The sequence below is a fragment of the Scyliorhinus torazame genome, chromosome 16 (assembly GCF_047496885.1).
Source record: "Scyliorhinus torazame isolate Kashiwa2021f chromosome 16, sScyTor2.1, whole genome shotgun sequence".
Classification (NCBI taxonomy): domain Eukaryota; kingdom Metazoa; phylum Chordata; class Chondrichthyes; order Carcharhiniformes; family Scyliorhinidae; genus Scyliorhinus; species Scyliorhinus torazame.
This window is the reverse complement of record NC_092722.1, coordinates 187314617-187338466: the sequence shown is the minus strand read 5'-3', so window position 1 is coordinate 187338466 and position 23850 is coordinate 187314617. Positions and strand designations below refer to the sequence as shown.

General features: G+C 49.9%; 1 protein-coding gene across 1 annotated transcript in view; it reads right to left on the bottom strand.

Annotated features, from left to right (window-relative positions):
- Window positions 1-23850, bottom strand: part of loxl4 (lysyl oxidase-like 4) — a 177305-nt gene that overhangs the window by 60599 nt on the left and 92856 nt on the right. Inside the window, exon 8 of the mRNA XM_072479622.1 lies at window positions 10774-10928. Coding sequence (XP_072335723.1) covers window positions 10774-10928 — 155 coding nt within the window. The remainder of the gene's footprint in view (window positions 1-10773; window positions 10929-23850) is intronic.

Genomic DNA, 23850 nt, shown 5'->3' with positions numbered 1-23850 from the left:
CCCTCTGACAGTGCAGCACTCCCGCAGTACTGACCCTCTGACAGTGCAGCACTCCCTCAGTACTGACCCTCTGACAGTGCAACACTCCCTCAGTACTGACTCTGACAGTGCAACACTCTCTCAGTACTGACTCTCTGACAGTGCAACACTCCATCAGTACTGACCCTCTGACAGTGCAGCACTCCCTCAGTACTGACCCTCTGACAGTACGCACTCCCTCAGTACTGACCCTCTGACAATTTAGCTCTCCCTCAATTCTGACTCTCCGACAGTAAAACTTTTTCTGAATACTGATCCTCTGACAGTGCTGTGCTCCCTCAGTACGACTCTCCGACAGTGCAAGACTCTCTCAATACTGATCCCCTGACAGTGCAGCAATCCCTCAGTACTGACGTTCCAACAGTGCAGTGCTCTCTCAGTCCTGACCCTCCCACAGTGCAGCACTCCCTCAGTACTGACCCTCTGACAGTGCAGCACTCCCTCAGTACTGACCCTCTGACAGTGCAGCACTCCCTCAGTACAGACCCTCCGCCAGTGCAGCACTCCCTCAGTACTGACCCACCAACAGTGCAGTGCTCTCTCAGTACTGACCCTCCCACAGTGCAGCACTCCCTCAGTACTGACCCTCCCACAGTGCAGCGCTTCCTCAGTACTGACCCTCCGGCAGTGCAGCACTCCCTCAGTGCTGACCTTCCGTCAGTGAAACAGTCCCTCAGTACTGACCCTCCGGCAGTGCAGCACTCCCTCAGTACTGACCTTCCGTCAGTGAAACAGTCCCTCAGTACTGACTCTCTCTGAGGAATGAAGCAACAACCTTCTACCTCCGAGGCAGGTAAACTGCGTCACAAGTGGCATCAACCATTTGGCGCAGAATTGTACAACTGATTGTGTTGGTTGTTGAGGACTCAGGGACTCGACACAGAAGTAATGACTGGGCCCATTTACTACAGTGATGCCCACTCAGCGATCTGTACTATCATCATCATATAGAGCACTGATGCGCTAACTCCATATGTTAAGCTCCAGCCATTACATCTAATGGAAAGTGTCAGCATATTTCTTTTTGTTCTCTTTGCATGGTTAGCTGCTGAAGTTGAAATGAGTTGTAAATCAAGTATTCCCTTGGCCCACTTGTAACTTTTGTCTCTGCATCAAACAAGCAGGAGATGTGCATAGAATCCCATACCTACTGAGAGAGTGTTGCACTGTCAGAGGTCAGTACTGAGGGAGTGCTGCACTGTCAGAGGGTCAGCACTGAGGGAGTGCTGCACTGTCAGAGGGTCAGTACTGAGGAAGTGCTGCACTGTCAGAGGTCAGTACTGAGGGAGTGCTGCACTGTCAGAGGTCAGTACTGAGGGAGTGCTGCACTGTCAGAGGGTCAGTACTGAGGGAGTAGTGCACTGTCAGAGGGTCAGTACTGAGGGAGCGCTACACTGTCAGAGGGTCAGTACTGAGGGAGCGCTGCACTGTCAGAGGGTCGGTACTGAGGGAGCGCTGCACTGTCAGAGGGTCAGTACTGAGGGAGTGCTGCACTGTCAGAGGGTCAGTACTGAGGGAGCGCTGCACAGTCAGAGGGTCAGTACTGAGGGAGTGCTGCACTGTCAGAGGCTCAGAACTGAGGGAGTGCTGCGCTGTCAGAGGGTCAGTACTGAGGGAGTGCTGCACTGTCAGAGGGTCAGTACTGAGGGAGCGCCGCACTGTCAGAGGGTCAGTACTGAGGGAGTGCTGCACTGTCAGAGGGTCAGTACTGAGGCAGTGCTGCACTGTCAGAGGGTCAGTACTGAGGGAGTGCTGCACTGTCAGAGGGTCAGTACTGAGGCAGTGCTGCACTGTCAAAGGGTCAGTACTAAGGGAGTGCTGCACTGTCAGAGGGTCAGTACTGAGGGAGTGCTGCACTGTCAGAGGGTCAGTACTGAGGCAGTGCTGCACTGTCAGAGGGTCAGTACTGAGGGAGTGCTGCACTGTCAGAGGGTCAGTACTGAGGCAGTGCTGCACTGTCAGAGGGTCAGTACAGAGGGAGCGCCGCACGGTCAGAGGGTCAGTACTGAGGGAGTGCTGCACTGTCAGAGAGTCAGTACTGAGGGAGTGCTGCACTGTCAGAGGGCCAGTACTGAGAGAGTGCTGCACTGTCAGAGAGTCAGTACTGAGGGAGTGCCGCACTGTCAGAGAGTCAGTACTGAGGGAGTGCCGCACTGTCAGAGGGTCAGTACTGCGGGAGTGCCGCACTGTCAGAGAGTCAGTACTGCAGGAGTGCTGCACTGCCAGAGGGTCAGTACTGAGGGAGCGCCGCACTGTCAGAGGGTCAGTACTGCGGGAGTGCCGCACTGTCTGAGAGTCAGTACTGCGGGAGTGCCGCTCTGTCAGAGGGTCAGTTCTGAGGACTACGGCGCTGTTTAAAGCCTCGCGCTGAGCTAGCCAATGTTGGCCTGCAGGCACAGGATGAAGAGGAAGGTTTAATTTTAGCCCTAACACGAGTGTTGGCATTGCCCCCTAACCCCCTGCAAAAAAAAAAATGGTCAGCACAAAATCAAATTCTTTCAAAACAGAACTATTAAGGAATTTAACGTTTTCTTCAAAACCTCCTGTCAGAATCTGCGACTTGATCATGGGCTGTAATAAATATTAATGAGCTTTCTCCGGAACAACGTGGACTGTTTTTAATCATAGTTTGCAACCATGTGTGACATCCACATCAATTTGGTATTGCCTCAACTTCCAAATGCCGAGGATCCGCAGACTTTTCTCTTTTAACTCTGGGTTGTTTCAGTGTGCTGAAACGGGCGCCAAACCTGAAGGTGCAAAAAAAAAAGGAAAGGTGCAGCAACCTATTACTCCCTCAATGTGCCCCTCAGCCAAGACTCCTCCAACTTCACGGAGTAATCTGGGGTGAGCCAGCAAGTAATTTCAGCGTACCAACCTCACCTGGTCTCGCTAATTTCGCCCTCCGTTCTGACCCAGTCCTGCAGATTTTACCCCAAGCCCTCCTGTGTCCCCGCCTTCCTACAATTGGTCGGTCGTGGCAATGTTCTCGGCCAATCAGAAAGCGAGCGGTCCCATTGTGAAAAAAATGAAATGAAATGAACATCGTTTATTGTCACAAGTAGGCTTCAAATGAAGTTACCACATTCCGGCGCCTGTTCGGGGAGGCCGGTACGGGAATTGATCCCGCGCTGCTGGCCTGCCTTGGTCTGCTTTAAAAGCCAGCCCTTTAGCCCTGTGCTAAACATTGTCCGCCACTTTATGCCCGTCACTGATAATCTTATAACCACCGAGCAAAAATATTCGAAGGAACTTTTTTTTGAAGACGAAAACAAATTTTTAACGCCTCAGTCCTTGGTCACCTGTCGCACTGTCCCGAAGATTAGACTTTAGTTCCTGGAGACTCCTGGGCAATTCTGGAAGATTGGGAATACTATTCCGGTAAGTGGGCTAGTGAGCTCTCGCTTCGGCTATAGTGGCTGCTGAAAAGTCCAGGCCCAAAACTATGTTCATTACAGACCATTTCGATTCAGCTAAAACAGGCACCAGAACCACATTTTGCAGAAGAGGCCTAATGTGTGCTTAGCGGTCAACATGCACACCTGGAGAATGGCCCAACCAAATTGCTAGGCTTTTGTGAGGCATTTTGGGGCCCCAGAAATATAAAAACAGATTGTAATATGTAAAGAGATGGGGCAGCAGGGTGGCGCGGTGGTTAGCACTACTGCCTCACGGTGCCGAGATCCAGGGTTCGATCCCGGCTCTGGGTCACTGTCCATGTGTAGTTTCCGCTTTCTCCCTGTGTTTGCGTGGGTTTCACCCCCACAACCCAAAAGATGTGCCGGGTAGGTGGATTGGCCACGCTAAATTGCCCCTTAAATGGGAAAAATGAATTGGGCACTCTAAATTTATTTTTAAAAGGTAATATGTAAAGAGAAAGAGAGTAAACAAAATAAACATCGGTCCCTTAGTAACAGACGGCAGAAATAATCGCCGGGAGTGAGAAAATAGCGGAGCCACTGTGTCTGTCTTCAGAATAGATGACCCATGTTCCGTACCTGAAATAGACGTTAACCTAGGGGCTAAAATTGTTGTGTTATTCACCCTGGGGTAACACGGACTGCAACAGGATCCAGTATGAAAGCATACACGTTGGTTCAATACGATTTATTGAACTTCTGTAACAATGCACACAGCTGGCTGTGGGTTGACACTCTACTACTCTAAGTGTACTAACTCTAACTTACTAGAGCAGGCTAGCTCTGATCCACGTGTGGAAGTTATTGACTGATATATACACCCCGACTGTCACTACAGTTGTCACCAGTGGAAAGAGGCGGAGTGCTGATGCCTCGTGTGTTTTATAGTTGGAAGCCCCCCTCTGGTGTTCTGTCTGGTGATTGGTTGTGTCCTTTCCTGCATGTTGATTGGCTAACCTGGGTGTCTGTCACTGCCTGCTTTTACCTCATGATGCGCATGGGTGCATATTATGACATCCCCTTTTTTTAGAAAAAAATTGTCGGTTGCTTAGAACATATACGACATATTTACACATATAACTATTTACAGCAAATGGCGAGTGAAGGCATTATGCACATGTAAGGTGTCTAGCATGCAGTTACAGAACAATATGTATAAAGGAAATATTTATAAGTCCAATCTCTGGGGCTGGCGTCAGATCCTTGTCGACCCCCTGAGAGGTGGAGGTGAGGTCGACGGCACCTTGACAGGTGGGATTGCAGCCAGATCGGTGGCCTCGTGGAGCGAGGTGTCCGGAAAAGGCAACGACAGCTGGGAATGTGAGATCCGGTGGTGGGCAGGTAAGTTTGTGTAGTGCCCTTCTGTTGCGGACGTTGACGTCGTAATGCTCCGTGCGTCGTCGCACATGCGCAGTGCGGTCAGCCTCCACTTGCACCTCAGCAGTGTGGTCTTTGGCCGTTTCGCTCTCCCGTCCGTGGTGCGCATGCGTGGGACCCTGGGAAAAGCGCGCAAAATGGGCGCCTTCATCGATGCTAAGGCGCCATATTCGGGTGATGGCCTGTACACTCTCTGCCTCGTGGGAGGCAAGTTGGTCCTGTCCTGCCGATTTAAGGCAGGAGTAGCGACTTTTCGCCTGTTCATGCACTTTACACGTCTCGATGGCTACTGGCAGGGTCATGTTTTTTATTTTTAGGAGCTGCTCCCACAGGGCTTCGGAGTGGACCCCAAACACGATCTGATCCCTGATGAGGGAGTCAGCGGCGTCACCATAGTTGCAGGGCTGCGCTAATATACGGAGATGAGTTAGAAAGGATTGGAAAGGCTCATCCTTACCCTGAAGGCGTTGCTGGAAGACAGCGCTCAAAGCTCTCGTTAGTTTTGACTTCACAGTGACTGTCGAATTTGGCCATCACGGTCTGGAACTTGGTCTTGTCCTCGCCGTCGGCAAAAGTGAGCGAATTGAAGATTTGGATGGCCTGGTCCCCCGCTGTCGATAGGAGCAGCGAGATTTTTCTGGCCTCAATGTATAGACTGAATTTCTGCTTGAAGACCCGCCAGTTGGCGCCGAGATTTCCGGGGATCCGGAGCTGTGGAGGGGCCTGGATCTTCTCCATGCCGCTGGAAGGCACTCGCTGGTCGTCACTGAATTATTCAAGGTAAATTACTTAGATGAAGTAGACTCCTGGCATCATGTTGTGTTATTCACCCTGGGGTAACACGGACTGCAACAGGATGTAGATGAACGGTAAAGCAGACACCAAACGTAGGCGTTGGTTCAATACGATTTCTTGAACTTCTGTAACAATGCACACAGCTGGCTGTGGGTTGACACTCTACTACTCTAAGTGTACTAACTCTAACTATCTAGACCAGGCTAGCTCTAATCCACGTGTAGAAGGTGCTGACTGATATATACACCCTGACTGTCACTACAGTTGTCACCAGTGGAAAGAAGGGGAGTGCTGATGCCTCGTGTGTTTATAGTTGGAAGCCCCCCTCTGGTGTTCTGTCTGGTGATTGGTTGCGTTCTTTCCTGTATGTTGATTGGCTAACCTGGGTGTCTGTCACTGCCTGTTTTTACCTCATGATGTGCATGGGTGCATATTTATGCCAAAAATAGGTGAGGAAATTAATATCTACAGAGGTGAAGTAGAAAAGAAATTAAGGGACTAAAATACGATAAACCCCCAGGGCCTGATGGCCTACACTGTAGGGTTCTAAATGAATAAGCTGCAGAGATTGTGGATGTGCTAGCTATGATTTTCCAAAATTCCTTAGATTCAGGAATGGCCAAACTAGGTTGGAAATTAGCAACTGCTCCATCACTTTTCAAGAAAGGAAGGAGAGAGAAAACAGTGAACTGCAGGCCAGTTAGCTTAACATCAGTTGTGAAATTGCTGGAATCTATTGTTAAGTAAATCTTAACAATGCATTAGAAAGGCATTGTATAATTATTGATCAATGGAAATCCTCTTTTTACTAAAGGTTTTGGGCTGGATTCTCCGTCCCGCCGTGCCAGATTTCTGTTTCACCACGCCAGCGGGATGCTCCGTTTCGCTGGCTGGTCAATGGGGTTTCCCATTGTGGGGCAGCCCCACGCCGTCGGGAAACCCCCGGGTGCTGGCAAAATGGAGCATCCCAAGGGCGGAGAATCCAGCCCTTTAACTATAGGAAAATCCTGCCTGACAAATTTATAGGAGTTTTTTGAGGATGGCTATCTGTGTGGAGTTTGCACTTTCTCCCCATGTCTGTGTGGGTTTCCTCCGGGTGCTCTGGTTTCCTCCCACAGTCCAAAGATGTGGTTAGTAGAGTAGATAAAGGGAAAACAGTAGATGTAGTATACCTGGATTTCCAAAAGGCATTGGATAAGGTGCCTCACAAATGTTTAATAGGTGAAATAAGTGCTCATGGAATTTGGAGTAATATATTAGCATAGATAAAGGATTGCTCAATGGATAGAAAACAGACAGTGGGCATAAACCGGGGCTTTTTCAAGTGAGCGGGCATAGAACATAGAACATAGAACGATACAGCGCAGTACAGGCCCTTCGGCCCACGATGTTGCACCGAAACAAAAGCCATCTAACCTACACTATGCCATTATCATCCATATGTTTATCCAATAAACTTTTAAATGCCCTCAATGTTGGCGAGTTCACTACTGTAGCAGGTAGGGCATTCCACGGCCTCACTACTCTTTGCGTAAAGAACCTACCTCTGACCTCTGTCCTATATCTATTACCCCTCAGTTTAAAGCTATGTCCCCTCGTGCCAGCCATTTCCATCCGCGGGAGAAGGCTCTCACTGTCCACCCTATCTAACCCCCTGATCATTTTGTATGCCTCTATTAAGTCTCCTCTTAACCTTCTTCTCTCCAACGAAAACAACCTCAAGTCCATCAGCCTTTCCTCATAAGATTTTCCCTCCATACCAGGCAACATCCTGGTAAATCTCCTCTGCACGCGCTCCAAAGCCTCCACGTCCTTCCTATAATGCGGTGACCAGAACTGTACGCAATACTCCAAATGCGGCCGTACCAGAGTTCTGTACAGCTGCAACATGACCTCCTGACTCCGGAACTCAATCCCTCTACCAATAAAGCCCAACACTCCATAGGCCTTCTTCACAACCCTATCAACCTGGGTGGCAACTTTCAGGGATCTATGTACATGGACACCTAGATCCCTCTGCTCATCCACACTTCCAAGAACTTTACCATTAGCCAAGGGCAGTGGACTGTGGAGTGTTGCAAGGATCAGGGCTGGGGCTCAGCTATTTACAACCCATATTAATGACTTAGGTGGGGAGACAGAGAGTGAGGTATCTACGTTTGTTGGTGATACCAAGCTAGTTGGAAAGGTGAGCTGGGGGGAGACACAGAGAGGCTGTAAAGCGATATACACCGGTTAGGCGAGTGTGCAACAAATTGGCAGATGGAGTCTGTATATGGAAGTGTGAAGTTACTCACTTTGGTAGTAAGAATAAATAGGCAGATTATGTTTTAAAAGATGAGAGTCTTGTGCGTGCAGGTTCCATCAGACTTGTATATGTGTGCTTGTACAAGGAATGCAGATAATTGCGCAGCAAGCAATTATTGCAAGGGGACTGGAGTACAGGAATAAAGGAGTCTTGCTACAATTATACAGGGTTTTTGTGAGACCACACCTGGAATAGTGTCCGCAGTTTTAGTCTCCACCTTTAAGGAAAGTTATATTTGCATTGGAGACGGTACAGCGAAGGTTCATTAAATTGGGCTCTGGGATGAGGGGGTTGTCGCATGCTCAGAGTTTGAGTCAATTGGGTTTATATCCTCTGGAGTTTAGAAGAATGAGAGGTGATCTCATTACAACCTAGAAGATTCTGAAGGCTTTCACAGGGCGGACGCTTAAAGATTGTTTCCATTGGTCAGGGAATCTAAACCCCAGGGGGCATTATAGTCTCAGGATTATTATTGGTTGATCATTTAGGACTGAGATGAGGGGAAATCTCTTCACTCGAAGGTTTGTGAATCTTTGTAATTCTCTATACCAGAGGGGTATGGATTCTCCATCGTTGAGTATATTTAAGGCTGGGATAGGCAGATCTTTGGTCTCTCCGGGAATTAAGGGATATGGGGAGGAGGCAGGAAAACAATGTTGAAGCCTGAGATCAGCCATAGTCTTAACGAACGGTGGCGTAGGTGTGGTGACTCCTGCTCCAGCTTCCTTGGCTCTCGCATTCCTTTCAGGCACAAAACCCCAGCGGGAAAAGTGTTCCAACCACGGCTGACAAGAGAAGTTACGGTTGTATTAGATCAAAGGAAGAGGCTTCCAAAGTTGTCACAAAAAAGGTAGTAAGCCAGCGGATTGGGAGCATTTCAAAAGTCAGCAAAGGGGAACTCGAAAAACGGTAAATAAAGAGGAAACAGAAGATGAAAGTAAATCCATAAATGGGCTTCTAAGAAGAAACTTAGCAAAGACAAACCTAGAACAGAGAACATAGAACATACAGTACAAAAGGAGGCCATTCGGCCCATCTGCACCGACCCACTTAAACCCTCACTTCCACCCTATCCCCGTAACCCAATAACCCCGCCTAACCTTTGTTTTGTTCACTAAGGGCAATTCAGCATGGCCAATCCACCTAACCTGCACGTCTTTGGACTGTGGGAGGAAACCCGAGCACCCGGAGGAAAACAAACGTGGGTCTGTTACATACAGAGACAGGAGAATTTACAATGAGAAATAAGGAAATGGCAGAGAAACGAATCAATTACTTTGGCCGAAATTTTCCAGCCATTCCTGCCAGCAGGATCTTCCAGACAAAGAACAAAGAAAAGTACAGCACAGGAACAGGGCCTTCGGCCCTCCAAGCCTGCGCCGACCATGCTGCCCGACTAAACTACAATCTTCTACACTTCCTGGGTCCGTATCCCGCCGATGGTGACCCCCTGGACCCGGCGATCTTCATGTCAGAGTTTTAAATGGGGTGATTGTAGAGAATGGTTGGTGACAGATTCTGGAATGGTTTGGCTATGGATAATTTACAAAAAGAACAACGCTCGAATGTATTGAACAAAATGTGTTGTACAGTTAAATACGATTCTGTGATTGGGCAGCAGTTGCTGAACAATCCTGAGTACGCTAATAGCTGCACAAATACCCAATTTACGATAATCAATCCCTGTCCATAACATGGCTCATTTACTTGTGTCAGAAGTGACATACATTCATATGCAGGGACCTGGGGCGAAATTCTCCCCCAACGGCGGGATGTCTGCCGACTGGCGCCAAAGCCGGCGCCAATCAGACGGGCATCGCGCCGGCCCAAAGGTGCGGAAGGCTCCGCATCTTTGGTGGCCTAGCCCCAACATTGAGGGGCTAGGCCGACGCCGGAGCGATTTCCGCCCCGCCAGCTGGCGGAAATGGCGTTTGTTTCCCCGCCAGCTGGCGCGGAAATGCGGCGCATGCGCCGGAGCGTCAGCGGCTGCTGTCAGTTTCCCAGCGCATGCGCGGGAGCGTCAGCGGCCGCTGTCAGTTTCCCGCGCAAGCGCAGTGGGGAAAGTCTCTTCCGCCTCCGCCATGGTGGAGGCCGTAGTGGAGGCGGAAGGGAAAGAGTGCCCCCACAGCACAGGCCCGCCCGCGGATCGGTGGGCCTCGATCGCGGGCCAGGCCACCGTGGGGGCACCCCCCGGGGTCAGATCGCCCCGCGCCCCCCCCCAGGACCCCGGAGCCCGCCCACGCCGCCTGGTCCCGCCGGTAAATACCAGGTTTGATTTACGTCGGCGGGACAGGCAATTCCTGGGCGGGACTTCAGCCCATCCGGGCCGGAGAATCCAGCGGGGGGTCCCGCCAACCGGCGCGGCCCGATTCCCGCCCCCGCCCAATCTCCGGGAGCGGAGACCCCCCCGGCGGGGGGTCGGAGAATGACGCCCCTGTTTTCTGCAAACTAGAGTAATATGGTCAAGCCTTCTGAATTACCCAGGAACTTGGGGAGCCTAAAGTTCCCCATTGCTTTCTTCATGGCAAAGCCTTGGCCAATCAGAGCCTACTTACCAACCAATAAGCACCCTTTTCTCCTGTAGTATAAATTGTTGTGATCATTTGAAATTTGGCATTCTTGTGTTTGTCCTAATGAGTGCAAGATGAAAAGCTCCTTTGTCTCTCTTTCCAGCAATACACTTACGTACTCACACACAAATACAGATGCCTGCATAGAGATACACATATAAAAATACATACATATGCAGATGCGCAAACCTCTATATCTTTCCTTATTCTCAAATGGGCCATTCTATCTGACACTAGCTGAAGTCTAATGAGTCTTTTCTATTACCTTATCCCTGAATCCCATTTGTGGAACATGGCATCGGACAGCTGCATCTTCTTCATGTTTGCAGATCCCATCGATCACCTCCCGGAAGCTGCAGTCTGTGATAGATGCCTCAAAGCCGGTGCAAGATACTCGTCTCATGTGGATGGGGCCCACACCTGCAACAGGCCACAAAGAACACAGCGTTGGCCAATATTAGACTCTCAACCCAGGGGCTTGCATTTATAATACAGAAAAAGTGGGTTCAAATCCCACCAGTTTCCCTCGGGGGGGAGGGGGGGGGGGTGTTGGAGGAGGGGCAGGAAACCTCCCCCCCCCCCCGGGGTTCCAGGTGAAACAATCATCGACCTGGAATTTTGACTGATGCATCTGGTTAATTTACACAGGGACAGATTTCCTGTCTAGTGAAGGCTGGGCTCTTGAAGCTGGTGGGGGGAGGTGGGGGGTGCGTGGGGCGGGGGGGAGGGGGGATTTGGGGAGACCCTCCCCATGGCAGCGCTGACTGTGGCCGCACCGAGGTAGGAATGCAGGGGTTGTAGGAACGCTTGTTGCACTGGACCCTGGTCGGACGCAGTAAAACCCCAGTCGGCCTCCTTGATCCATGTTTAACAAGGTTCCAATGAGCCCAATTGCCTGCCCGCCTCACGCGACTAGCCGGCCATCCTGGGCCCCAAACCCGCGGCAGGCAAAATTACTGACAGCGGAATCAGTGATAGTCACCCAGCACTCCTGGGGCACAGCCTTGTAACTTTCAGGACCCACCCAAATCCCCTCATGATTTCTGCGGGGCCTGGAAACTCAGTCCATTGAATCTCACAGCACCGAAGGAGGCCGTTTGGCCTACTCCCAAACCTTTTCTTCCTCAAAGAGGGCTAATTAAGGCAAGGACGTGAGAAACAGGACAAGTCTTTCAAAGAATCATGACCGGCCAAATGACCACTTTCGGTGAAGTTTCATTAACCAGGAGGAAAAGGCTGGGGGGATTACAGAACAAGTATCCTGGGTGTAGAGTGACTAAACAGAAGAATAGATGTCACGTATGGAGCTAGAGATAATCAAGAACAAATATCCTCCCTTCCCGCAGCTTTGAAACTATTTCTTTCCTTGGAGATTTGTATCTTCTATTATTTCTGGGATTTGCACCCACGATGCACAATGTAATGATTTATCGTAGAATCCCTACAGTGCAGAAGGAGGCCATTCGGCCCATCGAGGCTTCATCAACCCTCTGAAAGAGCGCCCTCCCTAGGCCTAACCCCCGTCCCGCCCAATCCCCGTAACGCCACCCAACCGTTGGACATTTTGGGGCAATTTAGCATGGCCAATCCACCCAACCCGCACATCTCTGGACTTGTGGGAGGAAACCGGTGCCCCCCCCGGAGGAAACCCACGCACACACGGGGAGAACGTGCAGACTCCGCACAGACAGTGACCATTTATCACCACACCACTGCCTCTCCAGCAGTGAGTTTTGTGTGCGAGGTGACAGCCATTCAAGAGCTCAGTTTACACCTCTCCCAATTTTTATTTCCAATGAGATCAGTGAATGGCTTATCTGCTCCTCTTGTTGCTATGGTAATCGGGGTTGGGATTACATCGGAAGACCCCCCCCTCGGAAGAACCCCCCCCTTGCTATCCTTCAAACTGTGAAAAGCTGAAGGAGCAGGTTTAGTTGAATGTCCCACCCCCTGCATTGCAGCACTTAGTCAGCAATGTCTGTCTGGATTAAGCAATCATGTTCTGCAGTGGGACTTGAGCCCAATAATAACTGATTCTGGGCCTGGAATGTTATAAAGTGTGTCAAGCTGCTACTCAACCTACTCCCTCGCAGCTCATACATGTAATGGCAAAGCAAAGCCTTAACATGTCAGTGGAACAGTCCGTGCATCGTCTGGCTGGTGATAGGTCCGCGCAGAAAGGGCTCTATCTCACACAGAATTTAAAGTGATAAAATGGCAATCATCTTTACAACTAGAGCCAGGAGCCTGTGCATCTTGACCAAAGTGGCAACCTCCTGTCAGGTGAGACGATGGTTTATGCCCTGGTGGCCAACTCTGCGATAAGCATCGACTGGTGCCACTCTGGCACTGCCCAGTCTCTGCCACACTTGCTGCATAGGAAGAAGGTGGGCTGTGAAGGTGTACGACTCGCTGATCTTTGCTTTCTCTGGGCCCTCTTCTCACCCAGTTTCCTCTTCCAATGACCTTCCAAACAGCCAGGCACCCCACGGCCATCAGCAGGTGTCTCCCAGTTACCACTGTCACCGTCTGGCACCTTCACACCTTGCTTGCAGCAGTCCTTCTGGCAGAGGTATGGGTACCCAGGAGAACCCGACATCATCCAGAAGGTATTTGGGTATACGTCCATCATCTACCTGATGAACGTGGCCAAGACCACGTGCAGATGTCATTGGCTTAGCAGGGAGAGTATGCTCCATGACCTGCGGGTTGGTGACGTTGTCCTGCCGAGAGAGGGTGCGCCTGAGACAGTGACGGTATCTCGGTTTTCACCTTTGCCGTCTTGACCAAAGTAATTGGCGTGAATGCACCATCAGAAAGGCTTCAGCATTTTTGAAAGACGCTGTAATCTAGTTAATTCCCGCTGCGGCAATGCATTCTAATTTGCACCCGCAGATTGGGTAAGCCCAGCTCCGCACCCAGTCGGCAAAACATAGACACAAAACACCTTCACTACCGCCTGAGCTCACCCCTGATTCAACACTCCATCAAAGGCATGCCAATTCAAGTTTCGATTCTCTAAAGGTGGAGGGAATCACACTTTTCAGCGGGATCCAGGAATGCTTCGGATACACCAATCGTCAAAAGCTTGTGCATTTGGATTTGTTTATTGTCCCGTGTACCGAGGTACGGTGAAAAGTATTTTTCTGCGAGCAGCTCAACAGATCATTTAGTACAAGAAAAGAAATGAAAATACATAATAGGGCAACACAAGGTATACAATGTAACTACATAAGCAGCGGCATCGGGTGAAGCATACAGGGTGTAGTGTTAATTAGGTCAGTCCATAAGAGGGTCATTTAGGGGTCTGGTGACAGTGGGGAAGAAGCTGTTTTTGAGTCTGTTCGTGCGTGTTCTCAGACTTCTGTATCTCCTGCCCGATGGAAGAAGTTGGAAGAGTGAGTAAGCCGGGTGGGGGGGGATCTTTGATTATGCTGCCCGCTTTCCCCAGGTCAGGGAGGTGTAGATGGAGTCAATGGATGGGGGGCAGGATTCGTGTGATGGACTGAGCGGTGTTCACGACTCTCTGAAGTTTCTTGCGGTCCTGGGCCGAGCAGTTGCCATACCAGGCTGTGATGCAGCCAGATTTAGGATGCTTTCTATGGTGCATCTGTAAAAGTTGGTAAGAGTCAATGTGGACATGCCGAATTTCCATAGTTTCCTGAGGAGGTATAGGCGCTGTTGTGCTTTCTGGTGTTAGCGCCGATGTGGGTGGACCAGGACAGATTTTTGGTGATATGCACACCTAGGAATTTGTAGCTGTCAACCATCGGCCCCGTTGATGCAGATAGGGGTACGATACTATGTTTCTTGAAGTCAATGACCAGCTCCTTAGTTTTGCTGGCATTGAGGGAGAGATTGTTGTCGCTGCAATTCTCTAGGTTCTCTATCTCCCTCCTGTATTCTGACTCGTCGTTGTCCGAGATCCGACCCACTACGGTCGTGTCATCAGCAACCGTGTAGATGGAGTTGGAACCAAATTTTGCCACGCAGTCGTGTGTGTGTATAACAGTCGTGTGTGTATATTTACATCGAGCCCAAAATGCTGTGCGGAGCACAATCACTGCCTTAGCCGTGCTGGGGAGAAATACGTAAATGTGAGCAGTTCTTTCTTGAACCCAGCTAAGGGGGAGAATTAGGCCTGGGTATTGTGAGCAGTTTTATGATTCAGCAGCAGCATGTCAAGCAGCAGAGTTATTACTCAGTCACTCTGAAGCTCCCACGAGCATGCTGTCACTGGGAAAATATGAACACTTTGATTTTTTTTCAAACAGAAAATCTGAACCGACCCACCGAATTAGGACAGGCGGCTTAAAGACCTGGTGACAGGAGCAGCTTTTAGTGAGGGAAAGGGAGAAAGGTGGGGGAAGGGGCGGAAATTCCACAACTTAAGGCTATTAAACTATCAGTCAAATAGTTAATAGTTCCATAGTGTGTGTGATAAAAATCAATCAAATGGCCTCTGGTTTTTTTGGCTTTTTTCTGTATAAGAAATAAACCAAGTTGTACAGACAGTAGCAAAGAAAAAGTCAACTGGCTACAGGGGAAAGCATTCATTTTGTACGTTTATTCCACAAATTAATCCATGGAAATATTGTATTCACCATTCCCCATGACCCTGCCAATACCAAGGTCTTCAGTGGCATAGCTGTCTCTGAGATTTTTCTATTATTTTACCTCCTCACCACTGCCCGGTAACCAATCAAAATCTGGACTATTGTGAGGGGGGGAACGTTCTGGGATGGTGTCAGATGCTGTCCATTACGGAGAGCTTTAAACAATGCACCTTCCATCAGAACCTTTACCATCGCAAGCAGGCGGAAGGTCAAACTGTTCCTCGGCCAATGTATTCTCCCACACCAAAGGAATGAGGGGGTTCCCTGCCTCCCCCACCCCAAGACATTGCGACTTACTCGGGGGAAAATTCCGCCCTAACCTCCCTGGCAAACTGGGTTCCGTGTCAAATATTAACGCTACGTTACAAGGTGGGGATGTGGAGTGTAAAGGCAACATCAACTCACCGACAATAATGGATGGTGGGCGGGGGGGGGGGGGGGGGGGGGGGGGGGAGACAGGGGGGGGGACAACTCTCTCAACCTCACTCTTTTCAGGAAGGTTCCCGCCCCCCCCCGGATTTTGTGCCAGTTGACAGGCCAGCAGCAGGTCCACATACGGGATTAAGGACATCACCACCTCCCCCCCCCCCCCCTTCTCCCCCACCCCAGAGAGAAGGTCCTATTTATCCAGAACTGCTGGACAATCAGATGCCAGCAGCTATATTGAGCCGTGCCCACTTGAGGCCTAGTATTGGCTCTGGATTCCAGGCCACAGTGATGGAAGGATGAGGTCATAGGGTGGGGGGGGGGGGGGGGGCTTGTGGCATCAACAGCAAGGACGAGGGGGGAAGGGGGGGGGGAGGGGGGGTGAGGGGGGCTAACCTTCATGATTCCTCGATCACGAATGAGGGACCCTCCCTTCCCCCTATGAACTCGCAAGAAACCCCGCGTGGGTTTTGCTTGTTACACTGCCCGCATGGCGAGCTCCCCCTCTCCGTTAATACCCAGATCGCGGCTTCAATTGGCAGCGGGGTGGGTGTCTGCCCACAAGGGCCTTACTGCCACAGTCTCGATCAGCTGGAGGCGGGAAGGCAGCGGGCCCCCACCTCCGTCTGTTATAGATGCCCCCCCGGCACAAAACCCACCACAGGGGAAAGCACAAGATTCTGCAGTACTGCCAGTACTGAGGGAGAGCTGCACCGTCAGGGGTGCCACCTTTAAGACTTGAGGTTGAGCCAAGGCCCTGTCCACCCTCTTAGTTGAATGTGAAAATCTTCCAGCACTGCTCTGAAAAGAAGGGGGTAATCCCTGTGCTGACCTGGTCAATATTCATCCTTCAACCAACATCACTAAAACCGCTGATATAGCCATTGTCACGTTACTGTTTGTGCCAGTTTGCTGTGTCTAAACTGGCTGCTGCATGTCATGCATTATTACAACAGTCGCTACACTTTATTGATTGTAAAGCATTTTGCAACATCGTGGGATCACGAAAGACGCTGTATAAATTCAAATGCCTCCTGTCTTTTCCAGGACATGGCCTTGAGATAGATGGCAGAGCTGCAGGTAATACATTGTCGATCATTGACGCAATCAAGAGGCAGCCGGAAAGGTTAACGAGGGAGAGAGAAATGAGGAGAGGGGTTGCTGAAGTAAGGCAGATGGAGGTTCGGAAGGAGTATGGACACTGACTGGCAAAGACCTGTTTGAAGTGTTGGGTACACACAGATGAACCAACACGGTTGTGAATGGTACAACACAGTTTTATTTCAATGAACTATTAACATATTAAACTCTGGTTTTCAGCACATGGTGAACCTCTGAGTGGCTGGCAATGAGGTCTGTGCCCTAATCTCTCTCCTGCTCGAGTGCCCAGGAAGTGTTGTGTTCCCTGCTTTGTACTGTGTATGCTCTTGTCCGTGATTGGCTGTCGTGTTTTGTGTGTTGATTGGTCCGTTGATCTGTCCATCATTATGTGTGTATGTATGTGCTGTGATGTTCACCTGTTTAGCACAGGGCTAAATCGCTGGCTTTGAAAGCAGACAAAGGCAGGCCAGCAGCACGGTTCGATTCCCGTAACAGCCTCCCCGAACAGGTGCCGGAATGTGGCGACTCGGGGCTTTTCACAGTAACTTCATTTGAAGCCTACTTGTGACAATAAGCGATTTTCATTTTTCATTTCATGACATTGTTGGGCAGAAATACGAGTCTTTCCTCTTTGAGTTCAGCGGAGATGGGGAATTCAGCCCGGGACCTATCTGAACCTTAGGACTGAGCGGCACGTCAGACTGTGCAGATATCCACTTGGTCACTGAGGAGCTCCTGCTGGGCATGTTGTCATTGGAAAACAAAGAAGACGTGATTCCAAGTCTATCTCACAACGAGAGCTGTGCATAATTCAGATGTGAGCAGGTTAATTGAGGGTACACAGGCACATAATTAACCAACGCCAGGGGAGAATATCGAGGAGGAGGAGGAAGGGGAAAGAACATTTTTAGCGCTACATCAATGCTTTTCATATTTCTGCTTCATTGATCCGTGTCTTCGTGACCAGTCAGCTGGAGATGTGTGACTGGCAAAGAAGAAAGAAAGAGAGAGAAAGCACATGCTTAGAAATAAAGATTACAGCAGAGCCCTGTGGCTTTCTGGATCAAGTGAGTCAGTATGAGGAATTCGGTCTTGCCCAGATGTGTTATGGTAATTTAGTTCCCACAGAAAGGTTGCTACAAATTTTTTTGCCCTTTGGTAGACATACAAGATGACTCCATTAGGAGATCATCAGGATTTTGTTGAGGTTGGTTCATGAGGCATAACCTCCAGTCATTTGATCTCCAGGTTTAAATTGCAGTCTTTCCTAGGCACTCATAAACGTTCCAATTCGTTCCAATGTTGCCTTCAGAGTTTTGTTTTTAAATAAAGAAAAGTTTATCATTTTTTTCCTCTGCCCCACTCTTCCCTGTACACTAAACACCGGCCTACAAGACAGGCATGCGGCCTATGCCGCAGGCTCTTGCTGCTGCCACCAGACAACCAGTCACAAGGTTCGCCCATGTTTTACCCATTGTTATAACCAGCACGAGACCTACAGGGATGGATGGGGTAAACCACTGATCATACACTACATGTATTACGGTACTCTGCCATTGTACTCCAGTCCCCCGACCTGGTATCGTCCCCTCCCCCTCCGGTTGCCACCCTCGCCCCTACGCCGTTTCCACCTCCCCCCCCCCCCCACCAGCGACTATCACCGCCACCCCCACCCCGTCAGCGCCCGTCCCCCTCACCGGCTCCACTACTGGGTCTGGGTGAAGAAGGAGTCGCAGGCACCCACGTCGACGCCCACACCAGAGCCGGGGCTGAGGCGATCGGAGGGTCAAAGCGCCCAACAGACTCGACCTGTAACTTCGCTTCACCCCCGCTGGACTTTTCTTTAAACAGGGGGGGTGAATGTGGTAAACCACTGATCATACACTACATGTATTACAGTACACTGCCATTGTACTCCAATCATTACGGTAAATTCTGGCCTGCTGGCTCCACCCAGCAGGCTCTGTATAAAAGTGTGCTCTGTCCTGCACTGCCCCCATTCTTGGGTCCAGCTGCAGGAGGCTTAACATCTAGCACAATAAAGCCTCAATAGTTCACCATTCGTCTCGTAGTCATTGATAGTACATCAATGGATCAATTAGCCTGCATGTGAGCCTCATAGAATAGGAGCTTATTATAAACCAGTTTTCCTTACACCTCTGTGGCAACTAAACCCATACTGCAGGCAAACACTTGCCATAACGTTAGGTGACATGGTGGCGAGAAGCTCTGGAATCGCTGCTCCTCTCGGTGTAACTTTGGGGCGAGATTGGCAGAAACTTCTTGAATGCAGCACTCTGAGCACTGTTTCCGGTCAATTTTCTGGCACGGTTATGACAGCTGACCGATCGAACGAACCTCGGAGGGAATTTCCAGTGTGTACACCATTGTTTTGTTCTCCCCGCATTGGAAACATAGATTGCTCATAAAGGCTTGCAGTGCATTAGTTAGAATGCTGATCTGTAAGAAAAGAACACGTCTCGGCCAAAATGGGGCAAACATAATAATGAAAATAATAATCTTTATTATTGTCACAAGTAGGCTTGCATTAACACTGCAATGAAGTTCCTGTGAAAAGCCCCTAGTCACCACATTCCGCCGCCTGTTAGGGCACACGGAGGGAGAATTACCCATTAGACGGAGGTACAGGGTAGAACGGTGGCACAAGTGGATAGCACTGTGGCTTCACAGCGCCAGGGTCCCAGGTTCGATTCCCCGCTGGGTCACTGTCTGTGCGGAGTCTGCACGTTCTCCCCGTGTCTGCGTGGGTTTCCTCTGGGTTTCCTCCCACAGTCCAAAGACGTGTAGGTTAGGTGGATTGGCCATGATATATTGCCCTTAGTGACCAAAAAGGTTAGGAAGGGTTATTGGGTTACGGGGATAGGGTGGAAGTGGGGCTTAAGTGGGTCGGTGCATATGGGCCGAATGGCCTCCTTCTGCACTGTACATTCTATGTTCTTTGTCCACGCCTTTCGGGACCTGTGGGAGGAAACCGGAGCACCCGGAGGAAACCGACGCAGACACAGGGAGAGCATGCGGACTCCGCACAAACAATCCCCCAAGCCAGGAATCGAACCTGGGACCCTGGCGATGTGAAGCAACAGTGCTAACCACTGTGCTACTGTGCCGCCCAGAACAGGAGGAATTGGAACAGGAGAAGGGCCTTCGGCCCCTTGCATTTTCTCCGTCATTCAATCGGAACGTGGCTGGTGTGATCGTCGCCCATTTTCCTACCTGGAACCCCCCCTCCCACCCCTCCATAACCCTTTACCGATCAGGAGAAAGAACGTGACCTGTACATTTCCTGTTTGCTGCTGGATTCATTCAACTTACGACTGAGTGAGAAAAACAATCACAATTATATTTAATGAAGGCTCAGAGCGACTTTATAAAAAGAAGCACTCAAAAACTCCCACTCGCTGACATTTTGCTTGATATGCCTGATTTGAATCTTTCCAGGCACTTATCTGAGACTTTGTCAAATGTTGACAGTTAAGGGACTGTCTTTAAACGCACATACTTAACTTAAACTTATGAAAGAGTTGCCTATAAAACACACATATTGTACCATTATGTGACCAGGACTTAAAGGCAGCCACACAGCTACTGAACAACTGCATGCACGTATAAATATAAACTCTGATAAATGTTGGTATCAGACACTGGGCCCTAAATACCAACATGGAAAAGTATACCGACAGTCCCATTTCCACGGCGATGCCAGCTATTACCACAGCAATTATGCGTCTTGAAGGAATGCTGTCCAATAAACAGACGTTATACTTAAGACACAAGCAGAGCCATTTATTTTGGCAAGGTTCTAATTAACCGAATACGGATTACAGCTTTCAAATAAGCTGTTTTCTTTCCGAGTGACGAACTGTTGGCTACATTGACGATTCTTGGAAAGGCAGAGGCTGGCCACGTGATGCTGGCCATAGTCAATAATCAAAAGCGAGTCTTTTAGACACCGAGGGCGGGATTTACTGGCGGGAAATTCTGGCCCCACGCCGGCGTATGGGTTTCCTGTGGCGAGGGGTGCTGTCAGCGTTGGCAACGGCGGGACCAATACATGCCGCCGGCAGGCCGCCTCCCCTGCCACTAAACACGCGGCAGAGTGGTCGGTCAATCCGGCTTGTTGGGCTGGGGCGCTGCATTGGCTCAGTGGCGATTATCAACCTTGCGCGCCTGTCATTGTCCGCGCTCTTTGAGTGCTCGGAGCGATCCTTGACCCTGTCTGACCCCGGCCCAAACCTTCCAACCCAAACCCACCCAACCCGAAAACCGGCAAGATCCAAACTCCAGGTCAGGCTTGATCCCGGGGTTGCTGGCTTTGAGACACTGTGCCTGCATTTGAAGGGAAGGAAATTACCGGGGTAGAGCAGATGAATCAGTCACATAGTCCCACCAATGAGACATCATAGTCACAATGAGTCAATTGCATTGCGTCACCTAATATTTATCCCTCAACCAAAATTGCCAAAGCAAATGATCTGCTCGTTATCTTATTGCTGTTCGTGCAATCTTGCTGTGCACGGAACGGTTGCTGTATACCCTACATTACAACAGTAACTGCACTTTAAAAGTACATAATTGCCCATAAAGGAATGGCCTGAGGTCTAGAAAATCATATAGAATTTGTATATAAACTGTATGTAAATCAAATATAAATTGTTTATAAAATGTAAGTTCCTCTTTAACTGGGAGCAACAGATACATGCAAAGTATGGCCATTCAGGGATACAGAAAAACTGGTGTTAAAGAGATGAACCTACCATAGTAACAGAAGTGGCAGGCCACCCGCGATGGGCTGAAGCGCCCGTTCCTGTCCCTGTGCTCCTTTTGATGACATCACAACATTTGGCAACACACAAAGGCAAAGTGCATTGTGGGGTGTGCTACTGAGCCCCATAAGCCAAGGTGGGCCCAGTTCTGTGTTTCTGTTCTGTGTTTGCTAACTCGCGTCAAGCCACTTTTGGAGATGGTGCTATCAGCCTTAATCATCGGTAATGAGGCCTTGGCTTCAGGCTCGATGCTCAGTGGCCTCTCCCAGCAGAGTAAGAAGTCTGACAACACCAGGTTAAAGTCCAACAGGTTTGTTTCGAATCACTAGCTTTCGGAGCGCTGCCCCTTCCTCAGGTGAGTGAAGAGGTAGGTTCCAGAAACATATATAGAGACAAAGTCAAAGTTGCAAGACGATATTTTGAATGCGAGTCTTTGCAGGTAATTAAGTCTTTACAGGTCCAGACGGAGCAAACCCAGCAGGAGCAGGAGTGAGGAAAGCTGCTAAAGCTGGCACGAATAATGACCTCCTCCGCTCTTGGTCAGATGTGAAAGTACTTACGGCACCAAGAGAGCGTATAGAATCATAGAATTTACAGTGCAGAAGGAGGCCATTCGGCCCATGGAGTCTGCACCGGCTCTAGGAAAGAGCACCTACCCAAGCCCACACCTCCACCCCATCCCCATAAACCAGTAACCCCACCCAACACTAAGGGCAATTTTGGACACTAAGGGGCAATTTATCAAGGCCAATCCACCAAACCTGCACATCTTTAGACTGTGGGAGGAAACCGGAGCACCCGGAGGAAACCCACGCACACACGAGGAGAACGTGCAGACTCCGCACAGATAGTGACCCAAACCGGGAATCGAACCTGGGACCCTGGAGCTGTGAAGCAATTGTGCTAACCACTGTGCTACCATGCTGCCCATATCCCATATCAGGAGATACAGGGAGAAGAAGAACTCAAAGAGAAAATAAATCCTCAATGTTTAACAGAAAGTAAGATTGGTGTATCAATTTCTACGTAAGTAAGGTTCTTCTCAAGCAGACTATTCCTGCTTCCTTCGTTAATCCATGGTAGCATTAGACCCAACTATTATGTGAAAGCTTCCTGCCACAACACAGGCTATTTTCAGAGAACCCAACATGTTATTTGTTTGCAAAGCAAAAACTTGTCAAGATCCCCAAGAAAAGGGTTTCCTGCACTCTCAGGAAGCAGTTTGCAAAAAGACCACAGAGGTATCCACCCTAGCCAGAAATGGCAATGTGCAGGACAGCACGCGTGCAGGTTTCCAATTCAGTTATCACACTGTTTTTTTATGAAGTAAAGAGTGCACATCGCCTCTCTGTGTTGTGCAAGGTTGTGTTAAAAGGCGGCGGTAGCTTGTGTGGGATGAATGTTTAAGAACAGAGCGTCTGCCACACTGAAGACCTTTCACTTGAAGGAGAATCAGCAGCAACTACAGAGGTGGAGGTTATTGATTTGCGACTTGGAACTATTTCTTTGAGAAACGCAATGGAAGGGACAGGGATTTGAGGGGCTTTAGCATTCTTCACTCGCCAGGGCAGGAAGAGATCGGGAGCACCATTTTTAAATGCCGCTCCGATCTCGCGACCCCCTTTGGACTCCACACCACGGACCCGGACCCCTACCCCCCATACACCAACTTATCGCTCTTATCTCTCCACCTCGCCCACCTATTAAGAGCAGGGCACCCCTGTGTCTGTACCCTGGCGTGGGAAACCTGACACCTGGGAACCTTGGCATTGCCAGCCCAACAGCCTGGCAGTGCCCTTGCCAGCCTCACAATGACACCTAAACACCCTGGCAGTGTGAGGGTGGCACTGCCAGGGTGCCTGAGTGTCAGTGTCAAGGTGCCCGAGTGCCAGCAGGGGTGCTGGGGTACCACCCTGCCCAGAGCCCAACCACCCAGGCGTCTCCGATGGCCTGGGAGACTCCCTACGATCCCTAATGCCTGGTCCACGTTTCTGTGGTCCAAAGTTTAACAGCGCAACGGTGAGCTCTCCCAGACACGGGAGAATCGGGCGGCGACATATTTAAATGAGCATAATGACTCAATTAAATATGTAAATCTGGATCTCGCCCGGCGAGGGTGAGATCCAGATCGCGATGTCTCGCGAGATCTCGTTACACCTCGCGAGGCATTCCGAGCGTCGCAAATCTCACGAGAGGCCTCACGCGAGATTTAACGGCCTTGTCATGCCACTGACGAGGCCATTAGATGGTGCCCAATGTCATTTCAGAAGAGATGTCCAACTGAGCCCCTCTCTGCCCTCTCGGAGGGACGTGAAGAATCTGATGAACCTATCTTGAGGAAGCACAGGGGAGTCCTTCCTTGTGAACTGAACAATATTTATCCCACAACCAACATCACCAAACAATGAGTTATGT